The sequence below is a fragment of the Petaurus breviceps genome, unplaced genomic scaffold (genome assembly GCF_028583685.1).
Source record: "Petaurus breviceps papuanus isolate PSGF00001 unplaced genomic scaffold, PetGlider_PUasm1.0 179, whole genome shotgun sequence".
Taxonomy (NCBI): domain Eukaryota; kingdom Metazoa; phylum Chordata; class Mammalia; order Diprotodontia; family Petauridae; genus Petaurus; species Petaurus breviceps.
The window spans coordinates 12,687,318-12,702,910 of NW_027185779.1; the positions used below are offsets into that span (position 1 = coordinate 12,687,318).

At 34.1% G+C, this 15,593-nt stretch overlaps 1 protein-coding gene, 1 long non-coding RNA gene and 1 pseudogene across 3 annotated transcripts in view; 2 read left to right on the plus strand and 1 right to left on the minus strand.

The window, feature by feature from the left end:
- The window catches only part of LOC138160145 (uncharacterized), a 440,030-nt gene that overhangs the window by 415,101 nt on the left and 9,336 nt on the right, over positions 1 to 15,593 (minus strand). The gene's annotated exons all lie outside the window — the stretch shown is intronic.
- Positions 1 to 15,593, plus strand: part of MMP16 (matrix metallopeptidase 16) — a 433,355-nt gene that overhangs the window by 232,761 nt on the left and 185,001 nt on the right. For both annotated transcript variants that reach the window (XR_011168087.1, XM_069086690.1), the window contains exon 4: positions 15,174 to 15,478. Coding sequence is in view for 1 of the 2 variants with exons in the window: in XM_069086690.1 (XP_068942791.1) it covers positions 15,174 to 15,478 (305 nt within the window). In the remaining variant the exon portion in view is untranslated. The remainder of the gene's footprint in view (positions 1 to 15,173; positions 15,479 to 15,593) is intronic.
- Positions 706 to 3,433, plus strand: LOC138160068 (large ribosomal subunit protein uL30-like; annotated as a pseudogene).

Sequence of the window (15,593 nt, forward strand, 5' to 3'; positions counted from 1 at the left end):
CAAAACAACTCTATGGTGTAGGTGCTACTGTTATCCCTTTTTACAGATGAGGAAAATGAGACTTAGAGAAGTTAAGTGATTCATTGTTGTTGTTCAGTCATTTTCAGTCATGCATGACTCTTTGTAAACCCATTTGGGATTTTCTTGGCAAATGTACTGAAACAATTTGTTGTTTCCTTCTCCGGCTGATTTTATATATGAGAAAACTGAGGCAAACAGGCTTAAGTGACTTTCCCAAAGACAAACATCTAGTAAGTGTCAGAGGCTTCATATGGACTCAGGTCTGACTCCAAACCTTGTGCTCTCTCTACTGCACCACCTAGTTACCATTAAGTAGGTTATCCTTATAGCTAAGAAGTTTTTGATGTGTACTAGATTTCAAGTCTTCTTAACCCCATGTCCAACATTCTCCTTTTCTATTATGATAGATAGCTGCCTTCCTGGTAAGAAACAAGTACAAAGATAAGTATTGACCCACTAGATACAAAATAATTATAAAATAATTTTGTTTATGGTATAGTTAAACACCAACAATTGGCAGAGTTTGGGGGGGGGGAGATCAGAAAAGGTTTCTTCTAGCAAATCATTTATCCAATCAACAAGCATTTATTAAGTGCTTATTATGTGTCAGACACTGCCAGGGATACAAATATAATGAATGAAACAGTCCCTCCACATGTTTTCCCCCCTCCCCCCATATATATAGAGAGAGACTGTTTCATTCATTATATTTGAGAGAGAGAAAAAAATCCAAATAAATACCAAATAGTTTACTACAAGGTACTTTAGGAAGGAGGGTACTAGGAATTGGTGATATCAGAAGCATTCTGCAGAAGGTAGAACCTGAGCTACACTTTGAAGGAGGAATGGGATTCTAATAGAGGTGAACAGGGGACGCCATCTTAGCATGAGTGATGAATTATTAGTGCAAAGGCATGGAGATGGGAGACAGCATGCTATGTGTTTGGGTCAGAGAGACAGCTACCTTGACTAGGCCACAGAGGGATGAATGTAAAATGCGTCTAGAAAGAATGATTAGGGCCAAATTAAAATGGGCTTGAAAAGCCTAACAAGGTGGAGGGGGGATGTATTTTATCCTAGACTTAATATGGAACTGCTATAGTTTATTAAGAAAGGGAGATATATAGTAGTAACCAATGTACTTTGAAGGAAGATAAGACCTCTTTGAGGTTTCCATGTGAGGAGACAGAATAGAGATGCAAGGTTCAGTACAAGCAGTTATTTTTGGTAGAACATATGAAAAAGTAGTAATGTTTTAATATTCCTGAATAATAGATTTGAATTTGTTTGAAAGGGGCCTTAAATGCCAAACAGAAGAGTTTATATTTTGTTCTTGAGACAATAGTAATCAACTGAAACTTGGTTTGATCCAGGGAAGTAAAATAGACAAATCTATGCTTTCATGATATTTTGGCAGCTGGATAGAGGATGTATTATTGTTGTTTATTGTCATTCAGGGGTTTCAGTTGTGTCTGACTCTCATTGACATCATTTAGGGTTTTCTTAGCAAAGGTACTAGAGTGGTATGCCTTTTTCTCCTTCAGCTCATTTTACATATGAGGAAACTGGGGCCAACAGCAAGAGGTGACTTGCCCAAGATCACACATTTAGTAATTGTCAGAGGTCATATTTGAACTCAGAAAGATGTCTTCCTGACCTCAGGCCCAAAACTCTATCCACTGCACCACTTAGCTGCCCTTAGAGAAAGTATTAGAGGAGAAACTGGAGAAAATAACCAGTTAGAAGACTATCATCCTTGGAAGAGGTGGTAAGTGCCTGAAATTAGGCTGTGACTAAATGAGTGGGAAAGTAAAGGATAAATATGAGAGATGTTATAGTTATAGAATTAATGGGCCTTGTCAACTGAGGTGAATGAGATTGAGGAAAGTAGGATGATTCTGAGGTTGTGAATTTATATTACTCCAAAGTTGGAACTTCACTTGACAGAAAATGGAAATTGATTTAAAAGAAGGTGCAGATTTTCGGGGAAATGCAAATAATTTTCTGTTTTGTACATGTTGAATTTGAAATGCCTAAAGCATGATGTTTCTGAAGAGTGATACTACCACGCAGAGATGACAGTTATAGAAGAACAAATGCCAGTGGAGAACAGCATATGTGGGCACTCTTTGCCCTCACCCCTAGCTCTCCAGCTAAACTAGTGGTGCAAATGTGCAACACAACAAGGAGTCTAATCTAAGTTGTCTAAGATATTCAGGGCTCAAATTAAGAGTTGCAGACATGGAATTGACAGGGCACTAATAACAGATTTTTCTGTTAGCCATGAGGCTAGATAGTGGACTATTCTAGACCACTGAAATAGAAGTACTTATGAATTACCTAATAAGAATGAGGAATGAAGGATAGTGACCCAGGAAATTTAACTCTATTAGTGAAACTGCATAAAATGATTAGAGTCTGGGATCCATTGCCCTCCTACAGCCTGCCTGCTCTTTAGTTCTGATAAACCCTGAAATATATACAGTCTGGAGTTATAGCAGTTAAACTAGATTGATTGACTTACTACATACAGGCTATCTAGGAGGGTATATCCAGTTAGAAGTTGGTGATGAGCTCTTTTTCCAGCTGGAATCATGGCGGGTGTAGAAGAAAAGAAGAAGCTACCATCCGTTCCAGAATCCCTTCTGAAAAAAAGAAAGGCTTTTGCAATACTGAAGGCCAAACGTTTGAAGAGAAGAAGATGGTTATAAAAAAGCTCTGTAAAATACAGAGAAAAGTTATCTATGAAAAAGCTAAAGCCTACCATAAGGAGTACAGACAGATGTACAGGAATGGAATCCGGCTGGCTAGAATGGCACGCAAAGCTGGCAACTACTACATACCTGCTGAACCCAAGTTAGCTTTTGTGATAAGAATCAGGTGTATCAATGGTGTTAGCCCAAAGGTCTGTAAAGTATTGCATCTTCTTCGCCTTCACCAAATCTTCAATGGCACTTTTGTTAAGCTTAACAAGGCCTCGATTGACATGCTGAGGATTGTGGAACCATACATTGTATGTAGTTATCCAAACATGAAGTCTGTGAATGACTTGATTTACAAACGTGGTTATGGCAAGATCAAGAAAAAAGAGAATTGCCCTGAGAGATAATGCCCTTATTGCAAAATCTCTTGGTAAATATGGAATTATCTGCATGGACAACTTGATCCATGAGATCTACACTGTTGGCAAGCACCTCAAAGCTGCCAACAACTTCCTGTGGCCCTTCAAATTATCTTCTCCACAAGACAGAATGAAGAAAAAGACTACAAATTGTGTGGAAGGTGGAGATGCTGGTAACAGGGAAGACCAGATCAACATGCTTATTAGAAGAATGAGCTAAAGGTCTCTACACCATGATTATTTTTCTAATGGTCTGTTAATAAAAATACCTGTGACAGAAAAAAAAAAGAAGTTAGTGATGAGGGTTTGGGGTTTAAGGATTTAGAAGGAAACAAGGCCGGATTATGTAGATTTGGGATTTATAGCCTTGATAAGTGAACATATGTTAGCTGATGAAATAATCAAGAAGAGTGTCTAGAGGTTAGAGAGAGGATAAGATGTCCTACAGAGTCCTGGGTAACATCTACACAAAGTTAGTCATCAATTATGATGATCCATCAAAGGAGTCTGAGAAAGAATTTGAAAGAAACGTGAAAAAATAACCAGGAGAGCTCACTGTCATGAAAGAATAGGGAAAAGAGAATCTTTAAGAGGAAAGACTGATAAACCATTGGATTTATTCATTAAAGGAACACCAGTTTGGTGATGTCAGATTGCAAGTGGATGAGGAATGATTTTTAGGGTCACATAGGAGAAAGATAAAGACTAGACTTTCTATTTTATTGATACAGGCATCTCCGGTATAAGGTCATCACCTTTTATTATTTCCACATTGTCTCATCCATTAGACTGTGATATCATTAAGAAGAAGGACTACCTTTCTTTTTGTTCTCAGCATTTAGCATGGTGCCTGGCACACAGTAGGCATTTAATAAATATTTATTGACTGACTGAAGATCTATAAAAAGTTAGGAAAAATTATAACTTCCTTTCATATACTTCAATTTGAATGACTTTTTAGGAAGAGAACCAGTATTCCTCATGACCCTGTACATTTATTTTTTTTCCTGCAATAGCTGCCATTGTACATTTTTGTTAGGATAAAACTTTCCCAATTTCATGCTCCTCAAAACAATTTTTACCTTACATAATCATAGCCATGACATATATTCTCCAGATAGATGTTTCAAATCCCCCTTGAAATCTAACCTTTGTGAATTTTTAACACTTTTTCTTTTGTTTTCCATGGATTCAGCTTGAGAAATGCAAATATGATTGTGGTACCCTTCAAATTTAAAAATACAATAGTTCTCTTTGTGCAGCCAGCATTAAATAAAATAATGACCAATATGTGCATAATTAAGATTTAGAAAGCATTTTACAATTATTCAATTCTCACAATGACTCTTTGATGTAGGTGGTATACTTATCCTAATTTTACAATTGAGGAAACTGAGGCTGAGAGGTTAAGTGTGTATATATATACTAGTAAGTGTATGAGGCAGGTTTCTAACTAAAGGCTTCCACACTCCAAGTCTAGCAATCTATCTATTTTACAACTCAGCCTTCTATAGTACCTACAAGTTAATTACCACAGAATAACTGATTGTATATATGATTAGTTATATTTTTTTCTGAAGGCATTAGAATGGAATTCAGTAAATTAACTCAACAAACTTTTATTGGTATCTACTGTGTAGATATAGAGCACTATACTTATTGTTAGGAGAGATACAAAATAGAGACAAATCAAGGTCCTTGCATTTATAAAAAAAGAAAATAAGTATGTCAGATGACATATTATCCAACAACAGTTTTTTTTTTTCAGGTAAAATAGAGAATCCATTTCTATAAAATAATGTGATCTGTTCTTTAAAGAGCAACTCAGATACTTCTCAACCTAGAAACTTTCCCAGCATTTGCCTATCACTTCAACACAGGATATACGTGATAACACTTATTCTGCACCCAGATTAGCTAGTCAGTAAGCTATTTCCTTGATGGTATTCATTCCTTTCATATAGTGACATTTTCCATCCTTGGATTCTACATAGCACTTTGTTTTGTACATCACTAATTCATCTATCACATATAGTAATCTCTGTATGTGTTTTATATTTTTACTAGACTGTTCTGTGTTCTGTAGGAACTTGAGAAATGGTGATTTGATTGAACTGAATTAAATTGACATCCATAAGCAGCCTATAATAATGTTTGTTTTAAAAAAAAAAAAGGTTCAAGATACAGAAATACTTGGATTCAACTCCATCCTCTAACATGTACTTTGGCAAGTCAACCTCTCAGTGCTGATTTTTTTAAAATAAAAACATATTTATTTAATATTTTCTTTTCCCCAATTACATGTAAAATAAATTTTAACATTCATATTTAAAAAAATATTGAATCCCAAATACTTTCCCTCTCTCATCTTTCTCTTCTTTATTGAGAAGGCAAACATTCTGATATATGTGCAGTCAGGCTAAACATATTTATATATTAGATATGTTGCAAAAGAAAACACAGACCAAAAAGGAAAAAAAAACACAATAAAATGATACAATTAAGTGGGATTTTTAAAAATCACTGATATTTAAAAAAAGGAAAAAGAAAGTTTAAGAAATATACTTCAATCTGTATTCAGACACTATTAAATTCTTTCTCTGGAGATGGACATCACCTTTCATTAGAAATCCTTCAGAAATGTCTCAGAACATTGTATTACTGAAAATAGCCAAGTAATTCATAGTTGGTAATCATACAATATTGCTATTTCTATGCACAATGTTCTCCTGTTTTAGTTCATTTCACATTGTATCAGTCCATGTAAGTGTTTCCATATTTTTCTGAGAAAATCCTGCTTGTCATAGAATACAACAGTATTCCATCACCATTATAGAAAACAATTTTTTCAGTCATTTCCCAATTGATGGGCATCCCCTCAATTGTCAATTTTTTGCCACCATAAAAGAGCTGCTATATATAGTTTTTTTTTACATATAGGTTATTTTTCTGTGTTTTTTTTTAATCTAATGGGATATAGCTGTATTAGTAGTATTTCTGGGTCAAAGGGTATGTTCAGTTTTATAACCTTTGGTCATCGCTCCAAATTGCATTCCAGTATGGTTGAATTAGTTCACAACTCCACCACAAGTAGATTAGTGTTTCAGTTTTCCCATATGCCTGTTAATTATTTGTCATTTTCCTGTTCTCTTAGTCAATTTGATAGAGTTGTTTTAATTTGTACTTCTCTAATCAATAGTTATTTAGAGCATTTTTTCATATGGCTATAAATAGCTTTGGTTACTTTATCTGAAAACTGCCTACTAATATCTGTTGACCATATATCATTTGGGCAATGACTCTTTTTTATATATAAATTTGACTTGAGTTCTCTATATATTTGAGAAATGAGACCTTTGTCATAGAAACTCAAAATAATTTTTTCACAAATATGATTATTTTTTATTTCCCTCTATCCTATTTTCCCCATGTTTATCCTATTCTCTCTCTCCTTTCAACCTGTTCATCCTCAAAAAGTGTTTTGCTTCTGACTACCTCTTCTCTCCATATGCCCTCCTTTGTACCATTCCCCTCCCCCCTTCTCTTTTTCCCTTACACTCCTACTTTCTTGTAGGGGAAGATGCATTTTCATACCCAACTGAGTACCCTTTTTGAACCAGCTTCAATGAGAGTAAAGTTTAAGGACTTCCCCCAGACCTTCCCCTGAATTGTAAAAGTCTTTTCTTGCCTCTTTTGTGTGAGATAATTTACTTCATTTTATCTGTCCCTTTCTGCTTCTTTAATTGCATTCCTCATTCTCATTCCTAAATATTTTTAAGATATCATTCCATCATATTCAACTCACACCTGTGGCCTCTGTCTATGTATACTCTTTCTAAATGCCTTAATAATGAGAACGTTCTTAGGTATTACAGGTATATTCTTCCCATATCAGAATTCAAATAATTTAACCTTATTGAATCCTTTATGACTTCTCTTTCCTATTTATATTTTTATGCTTCTCTTACGTCTTGTGGTTGTATGTCAGATTTTCTATTCAGCTCTTATCTTTTCATCAGGAATGCTTGAAAGTCTTCTATTTCATTGAATATCTATTTTTTCCCCTTGAAGGATTATACTCAGTTTTTCTAGGTAGGTTATTCTTGGTTGTAATACTAAATGCTTTGCCTCTGGAATATATTCCAAATCCTCCAATCCTTTAATATATCAGTGCTAAATGCTAAGTAATCTTTCTTGAATTATTTCATTCTGGCTGCCTGCAATATTTTCTCTTTGACCTAGGCATTCTGAAATGTGGCTATAATATTCCTGGGAGTTTTTATTTTGGGATCTTTTTGAGGTGGTGATTAGTAGATTCTTTCAATTTTTACTTTATTCTCTAGAATATCAGGGCAGGTATTTTTTTGTTTAATATTTTCTTGAAAGATCATGTATAGGCTCTTTTTTCATCAAGAATTGAAATTCCAAAAGTGTGAAAAAGAAATTATATTGGTTCCTCAAAATAATAGCAAGCTATTAAAATTATTTTACTTTAAAATACTGATATATATATATATATTTTTTTTGAATATAGCCTAGATTCTTTCTGTCTCCCTTACATATCCCCAGAGAGCATAGCTTATAATCAAGTATATTTTTAAAAGAAATGAAAGGGATATGATGGGAAAAAATCAGTAAAATTCATCAATGCCTAAAACAACCTTGTCATCATGTCTAATAGTTCATGAATATTCCTGTTCCACACTTCTGCAAAGAATTTGGTGGAGGTGTCCTTTCATATTTCTTATTTCTTTTAAATTTTGCAACATTAATTTCAATGTTTAATGGTTGGTGTTCTTTCCATTTATTTTTTTTTAATATTGTGCATATTATTTTCCTGACTCTGATTATTAGCTCAGTCTGCATGTAATCATGTAAGACTTTTCATGCCATGTTTATCATTTTATTTATCATGTTCATCCTATCATGGTAATATTCCATTATATTCATTTACCACAAATTTTTTCTTAACCATTTCTCCATTATTATATATCTTTGTTTCTCCTTGCCACCAAAAGAGAAAGGTTTTAGAAATATTTTGGTTCAAATGGAACTTTTCTTTTTGCCATTAACACCCTTGGGAATGCCTAGTAGTGGCATCCTTGCATCAAAGGGCATGAACTTTTTATCCACTTTATATTATTCCAATTTGCTTGCCAAAATGGTTGTACTAATTTACAATTCCACCAACAATGCATTAATGTCCCTGTCTTACAATCCACCCAACATTGACTATTTCTGTATTTAGTTAGCATTTTTTGAGGCAAGATTCAATAGCAAATAGATTGTTAGATTCTAGAGGAAGAAAGCCCAGAGTTTCAATCCTGCCTCAAGCATTTTCCACCTGTGTGACCCTGGGCGAATAATTTCTCTCTGTCTCAGTTTTATAACTGCTTTTGTCAGATACACAAATTGATTTGTCATTGAAGATTTTTTTACTAACATAATGGCATGTGTAGAGTTTCACTAAGGAAAATCACTTTGGCAGTTGTGTGACTTGACTGAGGAAGAGAGAGATTTGAGTCAATTATGCCAAACAGGCAGCTGCTATATATAGTCCAAGCAAGAGATGATCAAGAGATTGGGTAGTGGCTGTAAGAAGAGAGCAAGTGACACAGATTGAATAGATACTATGCAGGCAGAAACAACAAGCTTCTCTGAAAGAATGTAATTTCCTTAAGAGCAGGAATTATTTAATTCTTTCTATTTTATACCTGTGAAGCACAGTGCTTGGTAAGTGATAGGTTCTTATTGAGTGATCGATTGGTAATTGATTTGATATGTGAGATGGTGGCAAATAAGGTGGCAAAGATGACACTAAAATTATAATCCTAAGTAAGTAGAGTTAGGAGAATAATGTGCACCATGACCAGCAGAATGTCAATGGAAAGAAAACCCACTACAAAATAATAAAAAAATAAATGTTATTAAAAAAAAGAATTTGAAGAATGATAGTAGTGCCCTAAACATAGAGGTTTTTTAAGGAAGATGAGTTTTTGGGGAAGACGATGCAATCATCTTTATAATATAGATCACAAGCCAACTATTCTTGGCCATTGTTGACAACTACTTTTGTCCTACTACCAATGAAAATTCAGAAAGTGGGGCTAACTGCTGAGAACATGGAGCCTCTCCTCCAAGGAAATGCCTGTGGCAACTATAAAGAGATCTCACAAACAAGGGGCTCTTATGGAGGTAGCAAATTATTTTCTATTGATATGTGTCCTGCTTTGCATGTCTAGGTAGTCAATAATCTTTTTTTCAGAGCAGTTGGGGGTAAGTAACTTGCTCATGGTTACACTCCAGTTATTTTGTGTGGGTGCCAAGTATCTGAGGCCGGAGCTGATCCTGGGTCTCTCAATGCCAGGGCTGGCACTCTTACTCACTGTGCCACCTGGCTTCCCCTTGTTAATAATCTTTAACTAGTGGAAGAGACTGGTATTAGACTCAGAAGGGAGAAGAATGGTATGCTGCACAGGAGTGGGATTGAGCAGAAAGGAGGAGTGTTAGGAGATAGGAATTTGTGGTTGTGTTAGATTTGTGTCTCAGATTAGACTACATCAGAGAATATGAAATGCAACCCCTTTTTCTACTCTTTGATTACACACATTGGATCATGCCTTGACCCAGACATTTGAAGAACACCATTTTAAGGATAGTATTATACTTTAGTGAAGATTGCTAAAAGTAATTGGTAGCTATGAATTCACTTGATGTGAAGTCAAAGAAATATACTGCAAGGAATTTAGTTTCTAAGAACGATAATGTTCTTACATATAAATGAAAGTTTTGTTTTGCTCTTTTAAATATTATTTATCTGGAGTTTTTACTTAATCTGATTATTTTCTGTAGTGCTATTAGATAGAGAAAAAACTTTTTTTTCTTTGTTATAGCTTGTATTTATCTGTTCTTTTTTAAATTAAATTACTCTTTTTCTTCCTTAGTGGTGACTTGTGAGTTTCCTGATTACTGATAAAAGTATGAAAAAAAACCCTCATTTTTAAGTCTTATTTTCAATAGAGAATTAGGAATTGGAATTCTTACATTTGCAAAACTCTACATAAAAGCAATGGGTTATAATGTATTTACCTTATTATGGGTTCAAATAATAAAGATAAAAATTTTGTAATTGCCAAAAATCTGTCATTAAAAAACAATTACAAAAATGGTTTGGTCCTACCTTGGATTTCTTTGTGTTACAAACAAATAAAGGTTGCTAATACACAATTATCTTCTACAATTGGGCAACCTTCATCTGTATCAGTAATGTGATTGCACTGCAAATTAATATACTAATGAAGAATTGTGACAAACTATCATCTTTTAAGGATTATAAACAATGATCTTATAAGGATTACAAATTTTATTTTATGAGAATTATAAACAATGGTCATAACAACTATATTTTTATAGATTTTTATATTATAATTACCTGAAGTTGCCAAAATAAAAATAGAAACAAATATATTCTAACTACTTGAGGAAAGCCTAAGATTATATAAAATAAAATAATTATTTTTCTAGAGATCATGCATTCAATTTCATTTTATCAGATATAGAAGAACAAAAAAATTCAATTCACATTAGTTCTAATTAGTGAGTGAAGTAGTATAAAGATAAAATTGAAATAAAATCTAAATTACATAATTACAGAGATGATTAATGAATATCTTGAAAAGTAAATGGTAATTACTAAGAGCCAGAATAGGTTTATTTAAAACAGATCGCGCCACAATAAGTTTGATAAGAGTAATTTTGCAGTTAGTATTTACATTCATGTTAAGAGATCATTTAACAACATTTAATACTATTCTTAGTGAAAAGATGAACCAATGTTGACTAAATAATAATGAAGCTAGATGGATTTAGAACTATTTGAATGGCTGGATTCAGTTGTTAGTGATTCCATTTTTAAAGACTTACTGGCACCTTGAACTCCTTTTCTAGGGCACTGTGCTGAATGCTGTACTTTGTACTATTTTATCAGTATCTTCAATAAATTTATAAGAAGTGGGTTACATCAAGTTGGAAGATGATGCAAAGCTTGGAATAAACAGTCACTACACTGAATGGCAAAATCAGGGTCCAAAAACAACCTATAACCCTATTGAAAGCACTGGACTTGGAGTCAGGAGGATCTGAGTTCAAATTCGTTTTCAGACATTTGACACTTACTATCTGTGTGACCCTAGGCAAGTCAGTTTTCAGATGAAGTAATTAAAGTTATTTATAGCCATATTAAAAAAAATGTCATTCTCTATTGATTGGAGAAATGCAAGTTAAAATAATTCTGAAGAACTACCACATACTGTACCTATTAGATTAGATTGATGGTATCTGAATACAGATTTACCAACTTTTTTTTTCTACTTTATTCTTCTTGAGTTTTTTTAATCTATGTTTTCTTTCACAACATGACGATTGTATGTTTTGCATGACTACACATATGGAATTTCTTGCCTTCTCAATTGGTGGGGTGGGGAGGGAGGAAGGGAGAGAATTTGGAACACAAAGTCTGAAAAACAAATGGTAAAAATTGTTGTTTACATGTAACTGGGGAAAAATTAAATACTAAATAAATACAAAAAATAATTAAAGAAAATTGTCCTGAATCATTAGAAAAAGAGGGGAAAGTAGAAAGACAAAAAAAATCCACCAATAACTACCTGAAAGAGATCTAATGAGAAAAACCTACAGGAATATCATAGGCAAATTCCAAAACCCCCAGCTCAAAGAGAAAACATTATGAGCAACAAGGAAAAAATAATTCAAATATGGCAGTCACTGTTAGAATCATAAAAGACTTAGCAGCTGTGACACTAAAAGACCACAAGTCTTGGCACACCTAAGAGCAAAAGAACTGGGGTTCTGGCCAAAAATATCATACCCACCAAAGTAAGCATAATTCTGAGTAGAAAAATGAAAAAAGGACATTAAATGAATTGACACACTTTTAGGATCCTGTTGCAAAAAAACCTGAACTTAATAGAAAATTTGACATACAAAATCCAAAAGAAATATAGTTTATACCTCAGAAACTAATTGCAAAGGATTTAATAAGAGCAGACTATTTGCTTTTTATATGAAGAAGTATAATATATATGTCTGATTGTTATTAGTAATTGGGTAGTTCAGAAGAAAGACTGGTGTGTAGACCTCAGTATGATGTGATTCCAAAAAAATAAAACCATTTAGGAAAAGCTAAAAGAAGTAATTATCTTATACAACTTAGGTGTGAGAGGAAGAACTGACATACATACAAGAATTAGATGGGGGAGGAGGACTAGTAGTTCTGGAACCCTACTCTTATCAGGAGTGTATTAAAGAGGGAACTACATTTTATATATATATATATATATATATATATATATATATATATATACACACACACACACATGCATTTACATGTACATACAAATATGTATGTACATATATGTGTGTACATATATATGCATATATATATATGCCTTCTAAATTCAGAAATACATAAAAGGCTAGAGGGAAAGGTTGGGAGAGGATAAGGGAGAGATCTTTGCCGGAGGTATGTTAAGTAATAGGAAGATAACGTAGTGGATAGAAGTAAAGTAGAGCAGTCAGGAGGGATAGGAAATAAAAGATACACACTAACATAAAATGAAGATCAGGAATAGAATTTATTAGGGAAAAAAAGCAGGTGTAGTAATCATCATCTCAGACAAAGTTAAAGCTAAAATGTATTAGCAGTCAGAGGATCAGGAAAAAAAATGTCAAAGTGAAAGAAAAGTCAATAATTTAGTTTTAGTAGAAAATTATACTATTGGGCTACTCTGGTACCACTCACATTCATGTTTTTTACAGCTTTCCATTCTACTCTTCATTGTGTACATATGTCGTACTGCCACAACTCCTCCCCCCCCAAAAAAAAAATAAATGATTTCTAGTTGTGAACACATTTTCCTAAGAATTGGACATATATACATAAAGAATTCTTTTAGGGGTAAAATTTATTGAGTCAAACAGGAAAAAAATAAAAATTCATCTTAGGGGGTGGCTAGGTGGCACAGTTAATAGAGCAATGGCCCTGAAGTCAGGAGGACCTGAGTTCAAATACGAACTCAGACACTTAACACTTACTAGCCATGTGCCCTCAGGTAAGTCACTTAGCCCCATTTGCCCCTCCAAAAAGGCCAAAAAAAAATTATCTTAGGAAAAAAAAACCCACACTGCTTAATATTTACTCTCTTAAAATCTTAATGTATTTTTTTTTAATTTAGCCAATTATGTTGTGAGTGTAGCTGTGTTGTGATTGTCTGCTCTAGCCCTTTGTAACAGCAATTACCTAGGATGGCTGCTAGCATAGGTTCTTTGATTTTCTTTCCTAAAGGAAAACAACTTTAAAGGGGTCAACAATCTTTAATTAAACACACACAGACACACACATACATACATATATATGATGGGATTTCACAAAAGTAAAGCCATTTAAGAAAAGCTAAAAAGGTTTTTTGTATCATTCACTTAGTTCAGAGGAAAAAGTCAGCACCCTGAACTTCAGAAAATACAAACAAATTACAAACAGACAAAAAATACAGACAGAGAAAATAACTCAGTTCAACAGATCATCAAACAGGGCTTTTAGCCATCTGATCATTACATGCCCACATAGTTACCAGAGAGAGAAGCACCAACTTCTGGGTTTTCAAACCCAGGGCTGGGGCGGGAGGGGGAGGGGGAAGTGATTGGGAAAGGAGGGCTCAATGGCTACCCCGAGTGTCATCTGGCCAAATCACACTTTTCCCATAAGTGAACACCAAAGCAAAACCTCACCTCAGAGTACGTACGTACATATGTATGCATGTATGTATATAGAGATAGAGAGAGAAACAGAGAGAGAGAACATTCTTCTTTGTCAGAGGACATCACAAACTTTGTAACCCATTGTCTATTTACAAAATAAAAAAAGGTTTAGACAATCCTGAGAAACAAACCTCCCCTAAGCAAGCTTCTCTTGTTGAACTCCAAGTGAGGCCCATTAAGGGGCAGGAGAGATCTTCATATTCCCTGTACCTATTAAGGGACAGGGAAGATCTTCAAATTACACCCTTGAGCTAAGGAGAATTGACAGACCTCAGATACATAACAGGAATTACAGAATGAGAGACCAGTGTTCACTTTTCTTTTTGTATAGGGGGATTTGGAGCCCTTTTAATGAGATCATTAGTCTGATTTCATTTTGCTCAAAGTACTACATATTAGCTTTCTCCCACCCCCAACTATTTTTATTTAACAAAGGAAAGACATTAAAATATCTATGTGCAATGAATACCAAAGGAAGTAAAGATTTTGGAGGTATATTTGTTATTGTGTTGCAATTAAGAGTTGGGGCTAACAAAAGTTTGAAGAAATTGTTTTTGACAAATGACCACTCTTGCTACTTCATTTTTGCAAGAAGGCACAAAGTACTTAATGAGACTACAAAAGAACCTCAGCAACAGTAATATGGATGAGGTATTTCTTTTTGTTTTAAATTAAGAATTAACTTTGGAAACTAAATGTTTGATGATAAAGAAAAGTCTAAAACTGTCCTTAAGACCTTATTTAGAAGTGTCTAATGGGCATAGTGCAATATTATTTTAACAATAATTATAGAACAAAGAAATTTCTATTTTGATTTCAGCTGGAATTGATTAAGATGACATGTGATCACTTGTCAGGGCTTACTTCCTTTTGTGGCTAAAGAGGTAAAGTAGCTCATTGATTCACTCTTTACACTGTCAAGTATACTACAGAGAATAATTTCCCAAGTGGAGACTTGGTGGATAAATATTATACTGCTGACAATTATATGGCTAAACTATGATGGGATCCAGCGTTTACAAATAGAGATTAATATATTATCTTGCCTTTTAAAATAAGATTTTATTCCCTCACTCAATTGAAGTTTTGTTGTCATCATTAGTTATATCAGTTTCTGTAGGAATGTAGAAATTAAGATAAAAGAAACAATGCTTTTCTACTCATTTTTTCCTTCTTTTTATCTTTTCAATTTCAGCATAAAGAACGTTACTCCCAAAGTAGGAGATCCTGAAACACGTAAAGCTATTCGCCGTGCCTTTGATGTATGGCAGAATGTGACTCCTCTGACATTTGAAGAAGTTCCCTACAGTGAATTAGAAAATGGCAAAAGGGATGTGGACATAACAATCATTTTTGCATCAGGTTTTCATGGAGACAGTTCTCCCTTTGATGGAGAGGGAGGCTTTTTGGCACATGCCTACTTCCCTGGACCAGGAATTGGGGGAGACACTCATTTTGATTCAGATGAACCATGGACCCTAGGGAATCCTAATCATGATGGTAAGGACAAATTTTCGTTCATATTTCCTTATGTTTCTTTCCTTTTCCTTATGTCCTGCTTTTTCTCTTTCCTTCCTTCCTTCCTTCCTTCCTTCCTTCCTTCCTTCCTTCCTTC